The 18,082-nt window shown below is 37.7% G+C and overlaps 6 protein-coding genes across 7 annotated transcripts; 4 read left to right on the top strand and 2 right to left on the bottom strand.

Moving 5' to 3' along the window:
• The first annotated feature begins 444 nt into the window (after positions 1 to 444).
• Positions 445 to 2,259, top strand: OCT6 (organic cation/carnitine transporter 6). Its single transcript, NM_101503.4, has one exon. The coding sequence runs from the start codon at positions 574 to 576 to the stop codon at positions 2,137 to 2,139; it is 1,566 nt and encodes a 521-aa protein (NP_173087.1). The 5' UTR covers positions 445 to 573; the 3' UTR covers positions 2,140 to 2,259.
• On the bottom strand, positions 2,223 to 5,179 carry ATCHX1 (Cation/hydrogen exchanger family protein; the record flags this gene model as incomplete). The annotated part of the gene is made up of 4 exons (NM_101504.2): positions 2,223 to 2,544; positions 2,685 to 3,625; positions 3,715 to 4,692; positions 5,021 to 5,179. The coding sequence occupies 4 exons, from the start codon at positions 5,177 to 5,179 to the stop codon at positions 2,265 to 2,267; spliced, it is 2,358 nt and encodes a 785-aa protein (NP_173088.1). The 3' UTR covers positions 2,223 to 2,264.
• Positions 5,180 to 6,597: 1,418 nt separating this feature from the next.
• OCT3 (organic cation/carnitine transporter 3) lies at positions 6,598 to 8,582 on the top strand. Its single transcript, NM_101505.3, has one exon. The coding sequence runs from the start codon at positions 6,733 to 6,735 to the stop codon at positions 8,287 to 8,289; it is 1,557 nt and encodes a 518-aa protein (NP_173089.1). The 5' UTR covers positions 6,598 to 6,732; the 3' UTR covers positions 8,290 to 8,582.
• A 273-nt stretch (positions 8,583 to 8,855) lies between these two features.
• CYP79F2 (cytochrome P450, family 79, subfamily F, polypeptide 2) lies at positions 8,856 to 11,310 on the top strand. Its single transcript, NM_101506.3, has 3 exons — positions 8,856 to 10,011; positions 10,189 to 10,462; positions 10,723 to 11,310. The coding sequence occupies exons 1-3, from the start codon at positions 9,043 to 9,045 to the stop codon at positions 11,091 to 11,093; spliced, it is 1,614 nt and encodes a 537-aa protein (NP_563995.2). The 5' UTR covers positions 8,856 to 9,042; the 3' UTR covers positions 11,094 to 11,310.
• A 1,183-nt stretch (positions 11,311 to 12,493) lies between these two features.
• Positions 12,494 to 15,876, top strand: CYP79F1 (cytochrome p450 79f1). 2 transcript variants are annotated; one of them, NM_101507.3, is made up of 3 exons: positions 12,494 to 13,645; positions 13,757 to 14,030; positions 14,560 to 15,876. In NM_101507.3, exons 1-3 carry the CDS (start codon positions 12,674 to 12,676, stop codon positions 14,928 to 14,930), a joined length of 1,617 nt encoding a protein of 538 aa, NP_563996.2. In that variant the 5' UTR covers positions 12,494 to 12,673; the 3' UTR covers positions 14,931 to 15,876. The 2 variants fall into 2 exon arrangements, with proteins under 2 accessions (NP_563996.2, NP_973840.1); NM_202111.2 differs by having other exon boundaries at positions 12,619 to 13,645; positions 13,757 to 14,581.
• Positions 15,877 to 15,961: 85 nt separating this feature from the next.
• Positions 15,962 to 17,832, bottom strand: MC8 (metacaspase 8). Its single transcript, NM_101508.4, has 2 exons — positions 17,293 to 17,832; positions 15,962 to 16,912 (listed from the first exon to the last, which is right to left on the bottom strand). Exons 1-2 carry the CDS (start codon positions 17,639 to 17,641, stop codon positions 16,116 to 16,118), a joined length of 1,146 nt encoding a protein of 381 aa, NP_173092.1. The 5' UTR covers positions 17,642 to 17,832; the 3' UTR covers positions 15,962 to 16,115.
• Between the last annotated feature and the right edge of the window lie 250 nt (positions 17,833 to 18,082).

Raw genomic sequence — 18,082 nt, forward strand, 5'->3', positions numbered from 1 at the left:
ACATTCTTGTCCTATCCTGTCGTTCGAAAGATTCCTCTTCATCATTCCTATTATATGAGCTGGAGAAGGCATATAGTAGTGTAACCGATTCATTGTATTTGACGCCAAAAAAAAGAAAGGATTATCTGTCATGGAAGATGACCAACCTATATTTCCTCTATGCATATAATTTAATAATGAAATTAGGTATTAATTCTTTTTTTTTTTTTAACTATTATAGGTACTGAGTAATAATAGTTACATGTTAAGTAAAGTTGAGTTTATAAAATTAGATAAAGCAAATCCACGACTAATGAGTATGAACCGTAATGAACTGAATTCATACTTTGACTTCGTGGACCCAAGCTTCACATGAAGCACGTTTGAAATATTATAATAACGCATATTAAACACGGAATGATTTAATAATTTATATAGATTTGACATTTTCATTTAATGATAACACAGATTCAGATTTCAGACTTATATTTATACAGTAGTTTGATAAGAATGAATTAATGAGAGTATACCATAATACCAATAGTCAAATTCTTCAAATACACCAAAACAAAAAAGCTTTGAAACTAAACGATAATGGCTGATCCAATATCAGAACCATTGTTGTCTCATCTCACCGATGATTCTGGAGTCAACGAAAAAACCAGATTAGAAGCATTGACTTTCGACAAGATCGTCGAACAAAGTCTATCAGATTTCGGATTCTGGCAATTTTTCCAGATTTCCCTCGTTGGACTAGCTTTGCTCTTCGACGCTCAGCAGATATTCATCACCGTGTACACAGATGCTTATCCCACGTGGCACTGTCTTAACCACACGATCTGTGATCCTTCAGCCTCCGACATCTGCAAGCTTCCAAGATCAGCTTGGGAATGGGACGGTGGCTCCCAGGGCAAATCCGTCATTTCCGAATTTGGCCTCGAGTGCTCGAGCTCTTTACTCAGAGGTATGCCTAGTTCTGCTTTCTACATCGGTGCCATTGTTGGAGGGTTTTTTCTTGCTTTGATTCCAGACGATTCCTTGGGTCGCAAGAAACTAGTTTTGTTCTCAACCTTTGCAATGTCAATCACTTCAATCTCTGTTATCTTCTCAACCAATGTATGGATTTATACATTCCTTAAGTTTATCATTGGATTTTCGCGATCACAGACCTGGTCATACGCGTTGGTTCTCATCAGTGAGCGAGTCTCCACCAGATGGAGACCGAGAGCTACGATGATTCCATTTACCCTATTCGTTTTAGGGTTTATGTCGTTGTCTGGAATCGCTTTCCTTGCACAAGATTCTTCATGGAGATATCTATATCTATACACATCAGTTCCAGCGGTATTTTACTGTATCTTCCTCTACCTCTTCGCACTCGAATCGCCTCGGTGGCTTCACATGCAAGGAAAGGATAAAGAAGCCATTGATGTTCTCACAAAGATGTCACCGAAGGAAAAAGCTTATTTGGAATCAGTGGTTTCTAAGTTACCCCTCAAGCAAGAAAACTTTGAACAAGCGCCAACTTACTCGATTAAGGACTTCTTCTTCCGAAAATGGGCTTTTCGTAGGATTTTAGTTGTTATGATCATAATGTTTGGGTTGGGAATATCGTATTACGGCGTTCCTTTAGCAGCTAGAGACATAGACGTCAACATCTACTTGAGTGAAACCCTAAATGCATTGGTGGAGTTGCCTACTTTTGTTATCACTCCGATCTTATTGGAGAGATTCAACAGAAGAAGCTCTGTTCTTGTGAATACCTTACTCGGTGGGGCATCAGGGGTGCTCTGTTTCGTTCTCAGCATTCTCGGCAAAACAGAGATCGCGTTTGCCTTCGAACTCGGAACATTCTTCTGCGCTAGAATCGGATTTAACCTTATGGCAGTTTTTATGGTTGAAATGTTTCCAACTTGTGTGAGAAGCTCGGCAACAATGATGTTTAGACAGGCTCTTGTCGTTGGAGGAGCTTGTTGTCCGCTAATTGCTTCGATTGGAAGATACATACCCTCAGTATCGTTTGCGATTTTTGGAATTGCAATGTCTGGTTTAGGAATGTTCGTTTTGATTCTGCCTGAGACAAAAGGTTTGAGTCTCTGCGATTCGATGGAAGAACAAGAAAAGAGAGATCAAGCCGTAAATACCAGCCATGTTTGCTGAGAGTTTAAGAGTTTGTTTAGCTCAAACATTCTCCATTTTCATATGTTTTCTATTATGTGATGTTTGTCTTGATTTTAAGAGTAAACTATTTTAAGTTGTGTCAAGTAAAAACTAAAGAGTATTTGCTATTCATCTACAAAGCTATCAAATGAGTTTCTATGTCTTTGAACTACTAATACAGAAGCATTTACATCCATATTTGATGAAGCCAAGAAATCTCCGACCGTTCCTAATTCCGGACACTCTTCCCAATCATTCATTCCTGAAGTCATTGGACAATCTCCTCTGTTTTTTCCTACCACAAACAGTGAATACATCTCCCCGATCTCTCTTAGAATTGTCAGCGTCTGCATTCCGTTGCTCACTCGCTTCTCTATGAATCCAACTTGCCCCGTCGTCACAAATCTGTCAAGACAAATAAAAACCATCTCTATAAATGAAAAAACAGAGTAACGGAAACAGAGTATGTGTGTAGGAACATAGAAACAGAGTACTAGTCATGCCAAAAACAGAGTATTTGCAGGAGCAGAGTATTTGTAAGGTACCTGTGATAGAATTCTTCTAAGAAGATTCGATCTGTTTCGTTTTCGGTTTGATCTTCACTAACAATCTCCAAGAATACTTCGTTGTTTTCCTTGGTCACCGCGTCTCCGACAATTTTCTCTGTCTTTGAGTCATCCGCCACAAACTGTATGACAGTGAGGTGAATCTGAGAGTTATTGGTAAGCCACTTGCACAAGGACAGAGCCTCACGATCATCAGGACCACCGAAGAACAATGCAGCAACGTGTTGTACCGAATCAGACCCGTGAAGCTGGTGAAACCCTGTTATGTTTCTATCCACAAAGATACCAATCGAACATTGAGCTTGCTTTAGAACCTTCCGGTTCATATGTCGAAAAACTTCCCCGTCATTCGTGGTTTTCCCGTCGATCCTCTGGTGTTTATGGAAAGGTAGAAACACGATCGATACACGAAGATCTTCAGTGGCGTTACAGATCTCTTCGTGCATATTCTCCATCGGCGCCACAAGTTTCACCTGCCGGACCATTATTTTTCTGTCTCTAGTAAACGAATCGATCGAGTCATTGATCTCTAGTCCTTCATTAGTCCCGAACTCATCGTCTCCGCCGTTGGAATTTCCTGCATCTTCGTCTAATTCGTGGTACAACAATTCAGTTTTCCGCTTCTTCGGGAGCGGTATGAGGTGCATAAGGTAAGGCGTGAACGGCGAAGAAGAAGTTCCAGGAGAAAAGCCACTTAGAGCAGAGACTAAAGAGATCGATCCACGAGCATGACGAACGCCATAGACGCACGTCAACACTCGTAGCTCCTCGGTAGTGTCAAATAACTCAAGTGATGTTTTTATATGTGCGAAACTCTTTTCTTGACTTCTAAGCAACAAAGATGTTATAACTCCGCTTAACAAAGTCATGATCACTAGAGCCGCAACGAACATATCATGAACTACCGGAGTAAACCATTTCTACAAAGAGAAAATCAATAACACGGAGATGAAGATTATCAACCGACTTGAAACCTAAATTAACGAGAAGTCGTAATTTGTTGTAATACCTTGTACATCAAGTTAGAGTCGAGAAGAACAAGACCTATATGACCTTTGACGGAAAGCATGGTTGACAAGAAAAGCCAATACTGCTTTGGGATCTTCAAGAATGAACAAGCGAATAAAACTCCTAGAAGCTTCCCCAGTAGGCTTAAAGCCACAGTCATACCAAGGACGAGGTAGTGGCGTTTGGTTAACGAATTGACGCTGAATCTAAATCCGATGTAACCAAAGTAAACCGGAAGGACAAACTCGTGAATCGGGTAACTCAACCGTTGGATCAACGTTCTGTAAGTTTTTCCTTCTCTTGGAAACATTAATCCGATGATAAACACAAAAAGCGTTGAGTTTAAGTTGCTGGATTCGATGGTTAACGCGATGATTAGAATAAGGATGATGAAAGCAAGCGTTTCAGCTTTGGAGAGATATTTCTCTTTAGGGTTTCTTTTTGGGAGCCATGAAGCTAAGAATCTATTAGTCAAGATTATAACTCCTGTGGCAAATGAGTAGATAAAAATATCAGCAGTCATAGTCCCGGAGATGAAAGAAAGGACGATAGTGTAGATAAATATGTTGGTTATCTCTATGAACAATCCGCATGAGATTGCTAGCCGTCCGATCTCAGATGTGTGCAGTTTCCAATCGATGATCGAACGGATGACGACAGGAGCTGCCGTGTTGGACAAGGTAATGAGGAAGGCTAAGTAAAATGTTAAGAAATCGCCTTTGATCTGCATGAAACGGATGAGAAACCAGAGGAAAGGGAGCCAGATGATGCCAGAAATGACTAAGGAGCCCAAAGTTATGACAATGGAGTTCTTCAAGTTTCGTTTCATGAAGTCAAGATCGATCTCGAGACCGATCAAGAACACAAAGGCTGTTCGTAAAAGGAATGAGAAAAAGATGTAATAGCTTGCTGAATCTTTCTGGAGGAAAAATTCGTGGACTTTGCGGATTATTGTGAGCAAACTCAACACAATCCCAGCCTGAGCAAAAATGATTAAAACGTCAGTTTTTTCTGAATGTTATAATATGTCAATTTTCCTGAAACGAAACCTTATTAACATTCTTGCACAACAGGCTACTCTTAGGGTTTAAGTGCACACTCGTAAAGTTCAGGGAGTAAATTTTGTAAAAAAAATAGAAATCATGGATACTATAATAAAACGTCAATTTATGAGTACTATAATAACGATTTTGTGCATGAATTTTACTTGGGTTTGGGTTTCACTATCATAGAGTTTAGGAGTCAAATTGCGAAAACTTTAAAACAAAAAAAAAAGTGTTTAGAAAGTATTTTTTAACAAAACTTACGAGAATCTGGGCAACGGGACCGGCTTGGCCACAGGGTTTTAGGAATAGGTAGAAGAATTGAGAGAAGACGAGAATGCAAGCCATTTGAATAAACATTGTATTGAGTGGATTAAACAATGCATCTCCTTCTGGCAAACAAAACAACATCTTTGGATCCATTTTCTTGATTCGATTTTGAGCATTCTTCAAAGTTCAATGCGGGAAAAATAAAATGTGAAAGAAACTTCAATTTCTCCTAAAAAGAAGAATATATATTTTTCAGGTTTTTTAAGTATTAATTTATCTTGGTTGGAGTTTAAGGGGTTTACATTTACCTGATTATCCTTCGATTACTCCATGCCTCTGTTTTACGCCATTTATTTTTCTTGTCGACACATTTAATTTTCCCCATTAAAAGCGGATATACTTACTATAATCGGAAAATGCATGAATTATTGGAGTAGGTTTAAAGGAGTAAGTTTTTGTTTTTGTAAGATAATAGAAAAGTGTCGATTTCAGCAAGAAAACTATGTAGACTTAATATTTTCAAAAGTATTAATTAACATTGCATCCAACGGAAAAAAAAAAAAAAGCAATAATTTTTTGTCAAGGAAAAAGTATAGCTTTTATGTATGTAAAATTGTATTGTACTAAATGTATGAATTAAATTAACAGGTATACGTCAAATTATCATTACAACTTGTATCTAATTGTTACTTCAAAATTTTCTATTATACCTTTTGAAAATGTTATATTCATATTCTTATGATGAAATGAATTTATATTATGCCGCATAAAAATATCAAATATACTGATATAACCTGCATGAAAAAGAGAGCATCCATCTAAATGTTTTATTAGACTTTCAGTGACATTCCAGTGTTTTGTATCAAACAAAACTATGCCTCCACAAATTTGTATATTTTATTTAAGTTCTCTTGCATGCATAAGGCTACGTACAAGCTTCCAAATGACCAAAGACATTCGAATTAAAGACATCTCCCATGCCCTGGAAAGCAATTACGCTTATCTTGTCCAACTGCAACAACCAGTGCAACTTGATCATTATTGAAACAGATTTATTATAGCGTTTTACAGCATCTATTGATTGTAATTTTGTACTTATCTTACAATAAGATATATATAAATATATTTTTTTCCTCACAATAAGATTCAATCTAAGAATATGAATTTATTGACGAAGATGTAAAATAAATGAAACTGGCTTTTTTTATGAAGATGTATATCAAGAAATGATAATAATTCATAGAAGAAAAAATGATAATTATAAAGAAGTAGACCCTAAAATAAATAGTTAACCCCAAAGTGGTTGAGTGGGGGATCACATGCAGCAAATTAACGGCGGTGGGGAAGAAGGTCTGAGAAATTAACCAAGAGATGGCTCATCCTCAGCCATTCACTTAGCCATCGAGAGATCTCAAACCCATTAATCATTTAACTTACTGAACATATCTAATAAATGTGTGTTTATATATGTAATGAGTTAGACGCCAAAAATAAATTATAGACTAGAGACATGTCCTGCTAGCTGGATCCTAGTCATCACGGTCTCACGAGCAGTATTGCATCCAATTTTCGATCACAATATTTACAAAAAATTCCCACCACTCTAAAGTTGTAGTTTATTCTCTATATATAGAGTAACATAAATTGATTGGACATGCAAATCAAGTCAAACATAAAAGTAAACAAAACCCTATCTCTTCCTATATATGGCCGACTCGACTCGGCCGCTTCTCTCAGATTTCAACTCGTCCGAGTCAAATCTTCCGCCACCAAGATCCCTTGAGGAGACGATAGAGCGATGCATTGGAGACTTCGGGTGGGCACAGTTTCTCCAAGCCGCTTTAGTCTCATTCGCTTGGTTCTTCGACGCTCAACAAACATTCATCACCGTCTTCACCGACTCACAACCCATGTGGCACTGTGACAACTCGGACCGAGTCGACTCAGTATGCAACACATCCTCCTCCAACCTCTGCACCTTACCCAACCAAACCTGGTCTTGGGACTTGAACCCACACGTTTCAATCATTTCCGAGTGGGGGCTACAATGCGCCGGCTCGTTCCTCAAGGGATTTCCTGCAAGCTCATTCTTCCTCGGCTGTCTAATCGGCGGCTTAGCTCTCTCTACACTCGCCGACTCATCGCTCGGTCGTAAGAACATGCTCTTGTTGTCGTGTCTCATAATGTCTCTCTCTTCCATGTTAACAGCTTTCTCAACGAGCATTTGGGTTTATGCGTTTTTGAGATTCTTGAACGGGTGTGGCCGAGCCACGATCGGGACTTGCGCGCTTGTTCTATCAACGGAGTTAGTCGGTAAAAAATGGCGAGGACAAGTTGGAGCGATGGGTTTCTTTTGCTTCACGCTAGGGTTTTTATCGCTTCCGATGTTAGGTTACATTAATGAAGGGAATTCTTGGAGGAATCTGTATGTTTGGACATCGATACCGACTTTAATCTATTGCTGTTTAGTTCGGAGTTTCGTCCGGGAATCTCCTAGATGGCTTATCGTAAAGGGTCGTAAAGAAGAAGCCGTCTCAATTCTCCAAAGCATTGCTTCTAATGCAATCACTATGAGCTTCACAAACTTATGTTTTGAAGTAGAAAATGATCAATCCAAGTCAAATCCTGATGTTTATGATGCGTTAAAGATCTTGGTGAGGAAAAGTTGGTCGTTTAGAAGATTATTAGCGGCAATGGTGGTTGGATTCGGTATCGGTATGGTTTATTATGGAATGCCATTAGCTTTAACGAATCTAAACTTCAATCTTTACTTAGGGGTTGTGTTCAACGCCTTGTCTGAGTTCCCAGCTTTTCTGATAACGTTTTTCTTCATTGATAAAATCAATAGGAGAGATGCGTTGATCGGATTTACAGCTCTAAGTGGAATCTCTAGCGCTCTAATCGCGGTGTTAGGACAACAACTAGGGTCATTACAGATTGTGTTAGAGCTCGTTTCGTTTTTCAGCGCATGCACCGCATTTAACATGACGCTTATTTACACAATTGAAATGTTTCCGACATGTGTGAGGAACTCGGCGATTTCGATGGTGAGGCAAGCATTGGTGTTTGGCGGCGTGTTTAGTCCAGTGATGGTTGCTGCTGGTCGGGAAAATCAGTTTTGGTCGTATGGGTTGTTTGGTTTGATCATAGGATTGTGTGGATTGTTTGTGTTTGGATTGCCGGAGACTAGAGGAAGTGTTTTATGCGACACTATGGACGAGGAGGAGTATAAGACTTTGGCAAAAAGACAATTTATTGGTTGATACTTGATACTGTTGTCTTTTGTTGTAATGGTTAAAAAGTTTGCAGGCTTAAACCAGTTCGGTATTGATTCAAATCAATTCTGATTTTAATACTTATAAACCACGGGTTAACTCCTTACATTATAAGTGACTGTCTCATCTGTACCGGACCATAAACCAAATTCAACCAACCATAATCCCCCTTTCAATTTTGATCTATTCAACAATGACTCATGCATACTTTATTTCCCTTATCTCATTTCCATATTCGAAATGTAAGCTCTAAAATGGTACTCTTAACTGAAACTAAAATATATATAAAAAAAAAAAAATCTACATTTCTTGAAGAAACATTTTTAAAATTAACTATAGTTGCTAAATTACTATTTTAGATTGACATATATATATATGTAGACCAACTAATTAACCCACTGAAATGCAAAGAGATGGTCTGAAAATCAAAACAGACATCTAAACGTGGTTACCTACCCAAGAGCTCACCAGCCTATAGTATCCCATTCCCTTTATATTGAATCACTTTAGATTATCTTTTCTCTTTCATCTTTCCAATTCCACTCTATATTAAAGAAATATTATTTTAAGAATAAACAGGATCGTATTTTCATCATATGCCAATATGTTATTTGGATTTAAGATTGTTTTCGAATCTATAAATACTAATTAACACAACAAACAATTTCCAAATATCGTAGTGTTCATAACGAAACGAGCACACAACTCACTAAACACTCAAACAAAAATACAAACATTAAGATGATGATGAAGATTAGCTTTAACACATGCTTTCAAATCTTACTAGGATTTATCGTCTTCATCGCATCAATCACTTTACTAGGTCGAATATTCTCAAGGCCTTCCAAAACCAAAGACCGGTGTCGCCAGCTTCCTCCTGGCCGACCAGGATGGCCCATCCTCGGCAATCTACCCGAACTAATCATGACTCGTCCTAGGTCCAAATATTTCCACCTTGCCATGAAAGAGCTAAAAACGGATATCGCATGTTTCAACTTTGCCGGAACCCACACCATCACCATAAACTCCGACGAGATCGCTAGAGAAGCTTTTAGAGAGCGAGACGCAGATTTGGCAGACCGGCCTCAACTTTCCATCGTAGAGTCCATTGGAGACAATTACAAAACAATGGGAACCTCATCGTACGGTGAACATTTCATGAAGATGAAAAAAGTGATCACAACGGAAATTATGTCCGTTAAAACGTTGAATATGTTGGAAGCTGCGAGAACCATCGAAGCGGATAATCTCATTGCTTACATTCACTCGATGTATCAACGGTCGGAGACGGTCGACGTTAGAGAACTTTCGAGAGTTTATGGTTACGCAGTGACCATGAGAATGTTGTTTGGAAGGAGACATGTCACGAAAGAAAACATGTTTTCGGATGATGGGAGACTAGGAAAAGCCGAAAAACATCATCTTGAGGTGATTTTCAACACTCTAAACTGTTTGCCAGGTTTTAGTCCCGTGGATTACGTGGACCGATGGTTAGGTGGTTGGAATATTGATGGTGAAGAGGAGAGAGCGAAAGTGAATGTTAATCTTGTTCGTAGTTACAACAATCCCATAATAGACGAGAGGGTCGAAATTTGGAGGGAAAAAGGTGGTAAGGCTGCTGTGGAAGATTGGCTTGATACGTTCATTACGCTAAAAGATCAAAACGGAAACTACTTGGTTACGCCAGACGAAATCAAAGCTCAATGCGTCGTAAGTAAAATGTAACTTTTATAAAAGAGTGTATGTTATACACAGAAATTGTACACTAAATAAGCCAAACAGAAAAAAAAAAAATTATGTTGAATACTATATATTGACTAAATTGCGAGATCTACACATATATAATCTAAGTATATTAATTATTTGTTATTCTGGTGTTTTTTACAGGAATTTTGTATAGCAGCGATCGATAATCCGGCAAATAACATGGAGTGGACACTTGGGGAAATGTTAAAGAACCCGGAGATTCTTAGAAAAGCTCTGAAGGAGTTGGATGAAGTAGTTGGAAAAGACAGGCTTGTGCAAGAATCAGACATACGAAATCTAAACTACTTAAAAGCTTGTTGCAGAGAAACATTCAGGATTCACCCAAGCGCTCATTATGTCCCACCTCATGTTGCCCGTCAAGATACCACCCTTGGGGGTTATTTTATTCCCAAAGGTAAAACATATAGGGAATACATATGTTTTTTATTTACATAAGATTTAACGTTTATAGCTAGTAAGTTTATGCATGAGCTTCGTTAACAAAATAAAACACATGGTTTTGGTTTGTGGCTACATATGATACAACCTAAATTTTTTTGTAATACTTTTTTGTTTAAAATACCAGGACAACTAGTAAATTTATACATAGGTTTCCTTAACAAAATCTCGATACAATTTTGCATTATATATTAAGAAATATTGATGATTGGACAGGTAGCCACATTCATGTATGCCGCCCTGGGCTAGGCCGGAACCCTAAAATATGGAAAGATCCATTAGCATACGAACCGGAGCGTCACCTCCAAGGAGACGGAATCACAAAAGAGGTTACTCTGGTCGAAACAGAGATGCGTTTTGTCTCATTTAGCACTGGTAGACGTGGCTGCGTCGGTGTCAAAGTCGGGACAATTATGATGGCTATGATGTTGGCTAGGTTTCTTCAAGGTTTTAACTGGAAACTCCATCGAGATTTCGGACCGTTAAGCCTCGAGGAAGATGATGCATCATTGCTTATGGCTAAGCCTCTTCTTTTGTCTGTTGAGCCACGCTTGGCATCAAACCTTTATCCAAAATTCCGTCCTTAAAAACAAGACGCCTTGTTTTTTCTCTGTGATGTGTTTCGACGCTTTGTCGTTTCTGTATTACTTGACGTACTGTTGTTTTTAGACTATCCATTGCCCGAAAACGCTATATTGTTAAAATCGTGTGTCTTGTTTATTCTTTTGTATCTCCGTAACTTAATCATGAATATCAATCAATACCATATGAGGTTAATGATTACCGTGTTTAATTGAAATGGTGTGAAGAATTAGGTTAACTATACCATATGAGGTTAATGATTACCGTGTTTATAAATTGAAATGGCGTGAAGAATTAGACTACATGACACCAACAAGAATGTTTTCCTTTATCAGGATAAACGTGTTCACCTACCCAAGGTATTATTTATTTATTCAAATAATAGATATTGGTTATGTTTCGCACACACACAACAACAACAAAAATTAGATGTAGAAATATTTCACTGGAATTCACCTTTCAATGTTTTATTGATGAAATTGATAGAGCGGAGAGTATTCAAAACTTTAAAAGAATAGTTTTTTTAAACAGAAAATAGATAAAAATCCAAAAGAATAGTTATAAGTTAAAAAAATAATTGAACCATAGTTGATGATTTTTTTTCCCCGGATTTTTGGAAATCAAAAATGAATTGAAGTGAATCAAAGTTGATGATAACAAGTGAAGACCAGTTTAAGACAAAACAATCGGATTCTTTGGTTAACTCCGATTCATGATCCAGTTTGCTGCTAAGCTAAGAGAAAGATCAAAAATGAAATTTTCGGGAGTAACTGGTAGGAGAATGGGAGATGGAAAGCCAAAGGTTGGATAAGTGTATAAAAAGAGAGAGTCGGATGTTCATAAATTTTGTAATAAAGAACTGCGGTTAAAATCTTGGATCCCTCCACTCCACGGCTCCACTGTGTAGAGTAAATTCTTGACGCATGTTCATAGACATAGTAATACGTGAAATGTTGTGATTCGCTTTTTTTCCTTTGGAGGGAAAATCCCCCTTGTATTTGGGATCTCTCATGTTCCATTAACCTTATCCAGATTCCAATATTGAAATATCGAATATATATAGTCGTGTATATTAGTGATTAAACATATATCACAACACCACTTTACAGTCACATATACATATATATTTGAATTAAGTGTTCAAGTTTGTAATATGAGTTTTGTGGATCTAGCAAATAAAATTGAAAGGAATTATATGGATAAATTTATTTTGTTAATTCAATATATTTTTTATGGATAATTAATTTTAAAAATTTTACTCTCTTTTTTTTTACGGCTAAAAGACGTTTACATTCAAAATACAAAACAAACTGTTTTTGTGACAAAACTAAATCCCTTGAAATAGCAGTATAGACGTAGTAGACATTAAAAAATCTATAGAGCTTTTACTATCGCTACTCATCAAACTAGATATAAAATATATATAAACGTGATTACCGTAGTACCTACCCAAAAGCCCAAACCCTACGTGAGCATCACATGCATGATATCGATTCTATAAATAATCCACACAACAAACACTTTCCAGATATCGCTAGTGTTCATTTCTAACAAATGCACACCTCACTACACGCATACATACATCATGATGAGCTTTACCACATCATTACCATACCCTTTTCACATCCTACTAGTCTTTATCCTCTCCATGGCATCAATCACTCTACTGGGTCGAATACTCTCAAGGCCCACCAAAACCAAAGACCGATCTTGCCAGCTTCCTCCTGGCCCACCAGGATGGCCCATCCTCGGCAATCTACCCGAACTATTCATGACTCGTCCTAGGTCCAAATATTTCCGCCTTGCCATGAAAGAGCTAAAAACAGATATAGCATGTTTCAACTTTGCCGGCATCCGTGCCATCACCATAAACTCCGACGAGATCGCTAGAGAAGCGTTTAGAGAGCGAGACGCAGATTTGGCAGACCGGCCTCAACTTTTCATCATGGAGACAATCGGAGACAATTACAAATCAATGGGAATTTCACCGTACGGTGAACAATTCATGAAGATGAAAAGAGTGATCACAACGGAAATTATGTCCGTTAAGACGTTGAAAATGTTGGAGGCTGCAAGAACCATCGAAGCGGATAATCTCATAGCTTACGTTCACTCCATGTATCAACGGTCCGAGACGGTCGATGTTAGAGAGCTCTCGAGGGTTTATGGTTACGCAGTGACCATGCGAATGTTGTTTGGAAGGAGACATGTTACGAAAGAAAACGTGTTTTCTGATGATGGAAGACTAGGAAACGCCGAAAAACATCATCTTGAGGTGATTTTCAACACTCTTAACTGTTTACCGAGTTTTAGTCCAGCGGATTACGTGGAACGATGGTTGAGAGGTTGGAATGTTGATGGTCAAGAGAAGAGGGTGACAGAGAACTGTAACATTGTTCGTAGTTACAACAATCCCATAATCGACGAGAGGGTCCAGTTGTGGAGGGAAGAAGGTGGTAAGGCTGCTGTTGAAGATTGGCTTGATACGTTCATTACCCTAAAAGATCAAAACGGAAAGTACTTGGTCACACCAGACGAAATCAAAGCTCAATGCGTAGTAAGTAAAATATTACTTTTATAAAAGAGTGTATGCATATATATATATATATATATATACAAAAATAGACGTGTACACTAAATAAGATGATCATGTGATGTTTTGTCACAGGAATTTTGTATAGCAGCGATTGATAATCCGGCAAATAACATGGAGTGGACACTTGGGGAAATGTTAAAGAACCCGGAGATTCTTAGAAAAGCTCTGAAGGAGTTGGATGAAGTAGTTGGAAGAGACAGGCTTGTGCAAGAATCAGACATACCAAATCTAAACTACTTAAAAGCTTGTTGTAGAGAAACATTCAGAATTCACCCAAGTGCTCATTATGTCCCTTCCCATCTTGCGCGTCAAGATACCACCCTTGGGGGTTATTTCATTCCCAAAGGTAAGAAAAAAAAGAAGAAGAGATAATTTAGGCATGCATTGGTTTCGTTAAGAAACAAACAAATGATGCATGGTTATTATACGTACAACATGTAAATTCTGTCGTACGTTTTTACCGATAGAATCAATAATGGTATACCCATAAATAGAACGTTTTCATCCCCTACCTCCAATTAATTTTATGTTTGGTACTTTTATTTATATATATAGCCTAAATATTAGGCTAACTAGCTATATTTATTTTACTTTAATTGTCAATTACTATGTTAATATATTATTATTATTTTGAAAAAACTAGCTATATAGTTCTTATATGTTTTGATTTTCTAGTTTCTCAGTTAAATTTAATTTTTGCATCATATTCATACCTAACCTTAAGCAGGTTCACAGAGTAGTCTTTGATTATGTTTGTGGTGATTCCACAAAACGTATTCGAGTTTGAATCCAGTCACGTTTATATATCAAACATCTAATAGCATCTTAATATGATATGCGTTATCTCATAAGAAAATTGCTGATTTTTTGGACAGGTAGCCACATTCATGTATGCCGCCCTGGACTAGGTCGTAACCCTAAAATATGGAAAGATCCATTGGTATACAAACCGGAGCGTCACCTCCAAGGAGACGGAATCACAAAAGAGGTTACTCTGGTGGAAACAGAGATGCGTTTTGTCTCGTTTAGCACCGGTCGACGTGGCTGCATCGGTGTTAAAGTCGGGACGATCATGATGGTTATGTTGTTGGCTAGGTTTCTTCAAGGGTTTAACTGGAAACTCCATCAAGATTTTGGACCGTTAAGCCTCGAGGAAGATGATGCATCATTGCTTATGGCTAAACCTCTTCACTTGTCCGTTGAGCCACGCTTGGCACCAAACCTTTATCCAAAGTTCCGTCCTTAAGAAGAAGAAAACAAGATGGTGTCTAAAAAAAAAAAACGCCTTGTTTCTTTCTCTGTTATCTTCTTCAACGCTTAGTCGTTTCTATGTTATGTTACTACTCTTAGTCGTTTATGTTTTTTAACTTTTACTTGACGTACTGTCGTTTGTTGTTGTCCTTTTCTTTTGAATCTCCGTCACTTCATAATAAACACCGATCAAACATTCGGAGTAGCATACTTAATTAGTTATATGATGGTCGTGTATACTCGTGTTTAATTGGAATGTTGTTTAGGACTAGAGTACTAAACGGTGAATCCTTAACAAAAAATAAAAAATAAAAAAAAATCCTTATGTAGATAGGAATATAGCGATAGTGATCTTTATTTTCCCAGTAAAGAGAAGAAATGGAGCTAGAATTATATCTATAGCAGTGAGTCTCCATCACCGTAATCGGATGCGACACTTTCAATGCCAATGTATATCATGATTCATATCTGGCACATCAAATTATATAACACAAAAAAGCATTATAATATAAACGTGGTTACCAACCCAGAAGCCAGAGGCATCTCAAATCCATTTGACATGAGTATCACACTAATGACCGTTTACCATCATCACTCGTTCTCACAACTATTATTACACCAATCAAGATTCCTATTCACGTTATCATCATCACCGATCTAAACATATTCGTCCAGGCCCACAAGGTCAAAACGGATTAATTTACCGAGGAGATCGCCTTGAGAAGCGTTTTAAGGAGAAGGACGCCTGACCTGACATTCCCTACCGGTCTGTTCTTGTCCATCTCGCTAACAACAATGTTTGGTCCGTGTTTTTTGTTTTTCTTTGGCTTAGCTCATTGTTTTTCTTTGACTTAGCTCATTGTCAACTATACATAACATTTGGGTGGTCTTGCATAATAGTTGTTATTTAATTAGAGGTCAGCACGTCACCGTTATAAACATACTGTATATATATTCCATATCTCTAGTATTGAAATAATCGTTGTGACTAAGTTGTTATTTTTTTCCATTAATCCTACCTATATAAAATAAAACTGTATATTACTTGAATCACAAGTCACTGAGAGACGGTCAAATCTACCCATTTGTTTTTTTAATCTACATAAAAATCTTAAATCACAAAAAGAAATAACTTCAAATGCACCATCAAACAAAACTTTCCAGATGAACTTCTTGTGTTTTAGTAGCATATAAATGGTTTATCAACAAAACGGTCATGACAATACAAGCCTGGTCGTTGACTATACCCCCGTTTCTTGAGAAACACTCTAGCTTCGGAAACCAATTCTTTGTTCGTAATCTTCTTCTTATCCTTTCTCGGCGCGGACAATATCATCTGAATCGCATCACTGAATGCTCCATAAGCTTTTCCAGTTCTTGTCACATAAACATCCTCTGATCTCTGATCTGTTTGACATCCACTTAATAGAATCCCATTGTCGGTAACGGCATTCAATCTTGAAGCTCCAGAATCACCTGCATCAACCTCGCAGTTTCCTAGGTCACTTAAACCTCTCTGACGATTCGGGCTTGGGTCTTCACCGAATAATTTGAGAAGTGTCTGTCTAATTCTCACAGGTTCGATATTGGTTTGCCCGGTTTGTTCCTTGAGAAGACTTAAGTAGCTTTCGAAAGGTAGATATCTTGTTTTTATATCAAGCGTTTCGTCTTTCTCTAATTCTATCTCTCCTCTAAAGCTTTCTTCGCCACCTCCACGGTCTCTCTGAGATTTTGAGACTCCACAAGTCGCTAACAAATTCATCACAATGTTAAGGAAGTAACTAGCAATCCCGAGTTTTGGCTGCTTCATATGGCTTTCCTCGATCTGCTCCTTAACTTTATCGACCGGCTTCATATGGCTTTCACCGATCTGCTCCTTTACTTCCTGGATGAGACCACCACTATGACAAGAGTCCGAGATTATCGTCAACTGACAACCTTCTTTTACACGTGACACCATTTCTCTAAATTGCTGGTCTACAAACACATTTGTGCAAAAAAAAAAAAAAAAAAAAGATTAGAAAAAACAAAAAAATAATCGTAAACACTAAAATTCATAATATCGATGTAAAACCAGTGGTAACACAAAAACGACCAAGACTTGTTATTTTCAAACTCTATGAACTTATCCAAAAACGCAAAAGATTTGAGGTAAATCGAAATTGCGATCAAAAACGTATTGCTCTGTTTCAAGAAACAGAGCGCTCTGTTTTCTTTATGCAGCTGAGGGCTATGTTTTAACCAAGAATTTTGTTTGGATGAATGCGTATGTACTCGAAGAAAGAAACATGAAACAATAAAAAAAAAAAAAAAAGACGTCAAACCCATACAAAAAGGGATTACTTTTGATCTCATACCCTTTATTAGATTCATATCGCACGGAGTGATACACTCGTCAAACCCTGTAGGGTCTTCTGAGTCTTCTATCCCAGGAGGGATTCTCGTGCCATGTCCACTGTAATGAAAGACCAGAAAATCGCCAGATTGCCCTGATGCGATGAGATTATCCAGTTCGTCGCAGATATTCTTGCCCGTAGGTTGTATACATGATTTGTCTGTGTCTATCATTATGACGATGTCCTTGTTGGCGAACCCGTAAAGCTCGATTAGGCATTTCTGCATCCGGTGGACGTCGTTGACACAGCCACGTAACTCCACCGCGGTTCCTGGGTAGTTGATTCCTATCAAAAGTGCTTTCTTCGCCATTGACGAATGAATGAATTATACCTTTGTTTTTTCTTTATGAATTGCATTTATTTTTCACTTTATTTATAAACGAAAGACTTAGCATTTAAACTACCACGAAAGGTCTGAAGACGGACCAACATGCTTGACTGTTATTTTGCCTCTTCTCCTAAGAGAAACTTTGTGTGGTTTGCTGTTATTGGCCTTTTACGTCTCATTTTTAATTTTTTCCTTGGTCTTTCTTTTTTGAGTGGCGGCTATTTCCATTGTCGTTTTTATTATCAAATGTTAATATAACTCTCATGTTACTCTTAATAAAAAGAAAGTGTTAATGGACTATGGTCTATTATTAAGGAAAAAAACATGAGTGTCATTAAGTTAATCGTCTGGAATAGTCTACGGGTGGCCAAAAAGGAATTATATGAGTAGGTTTCATTCATTTTAAAAGAGTTGGCATTAGCT

The sequence above is a fragment of the Arabidopsis thaliana genome (genome assembly GCF_000001735.4).
Source record: "Arabidopsis thaliana chromosome 1 sequence".
In the NCBI taxonomy this organism is placed as follows: domain Eukaryota; kingdom Viridiplantae; phylum Streptophyta; class Magnoliopsida; order Brassicales; family Brassicaceae; genus Arabidopsis; species Arabidopsis thaliana.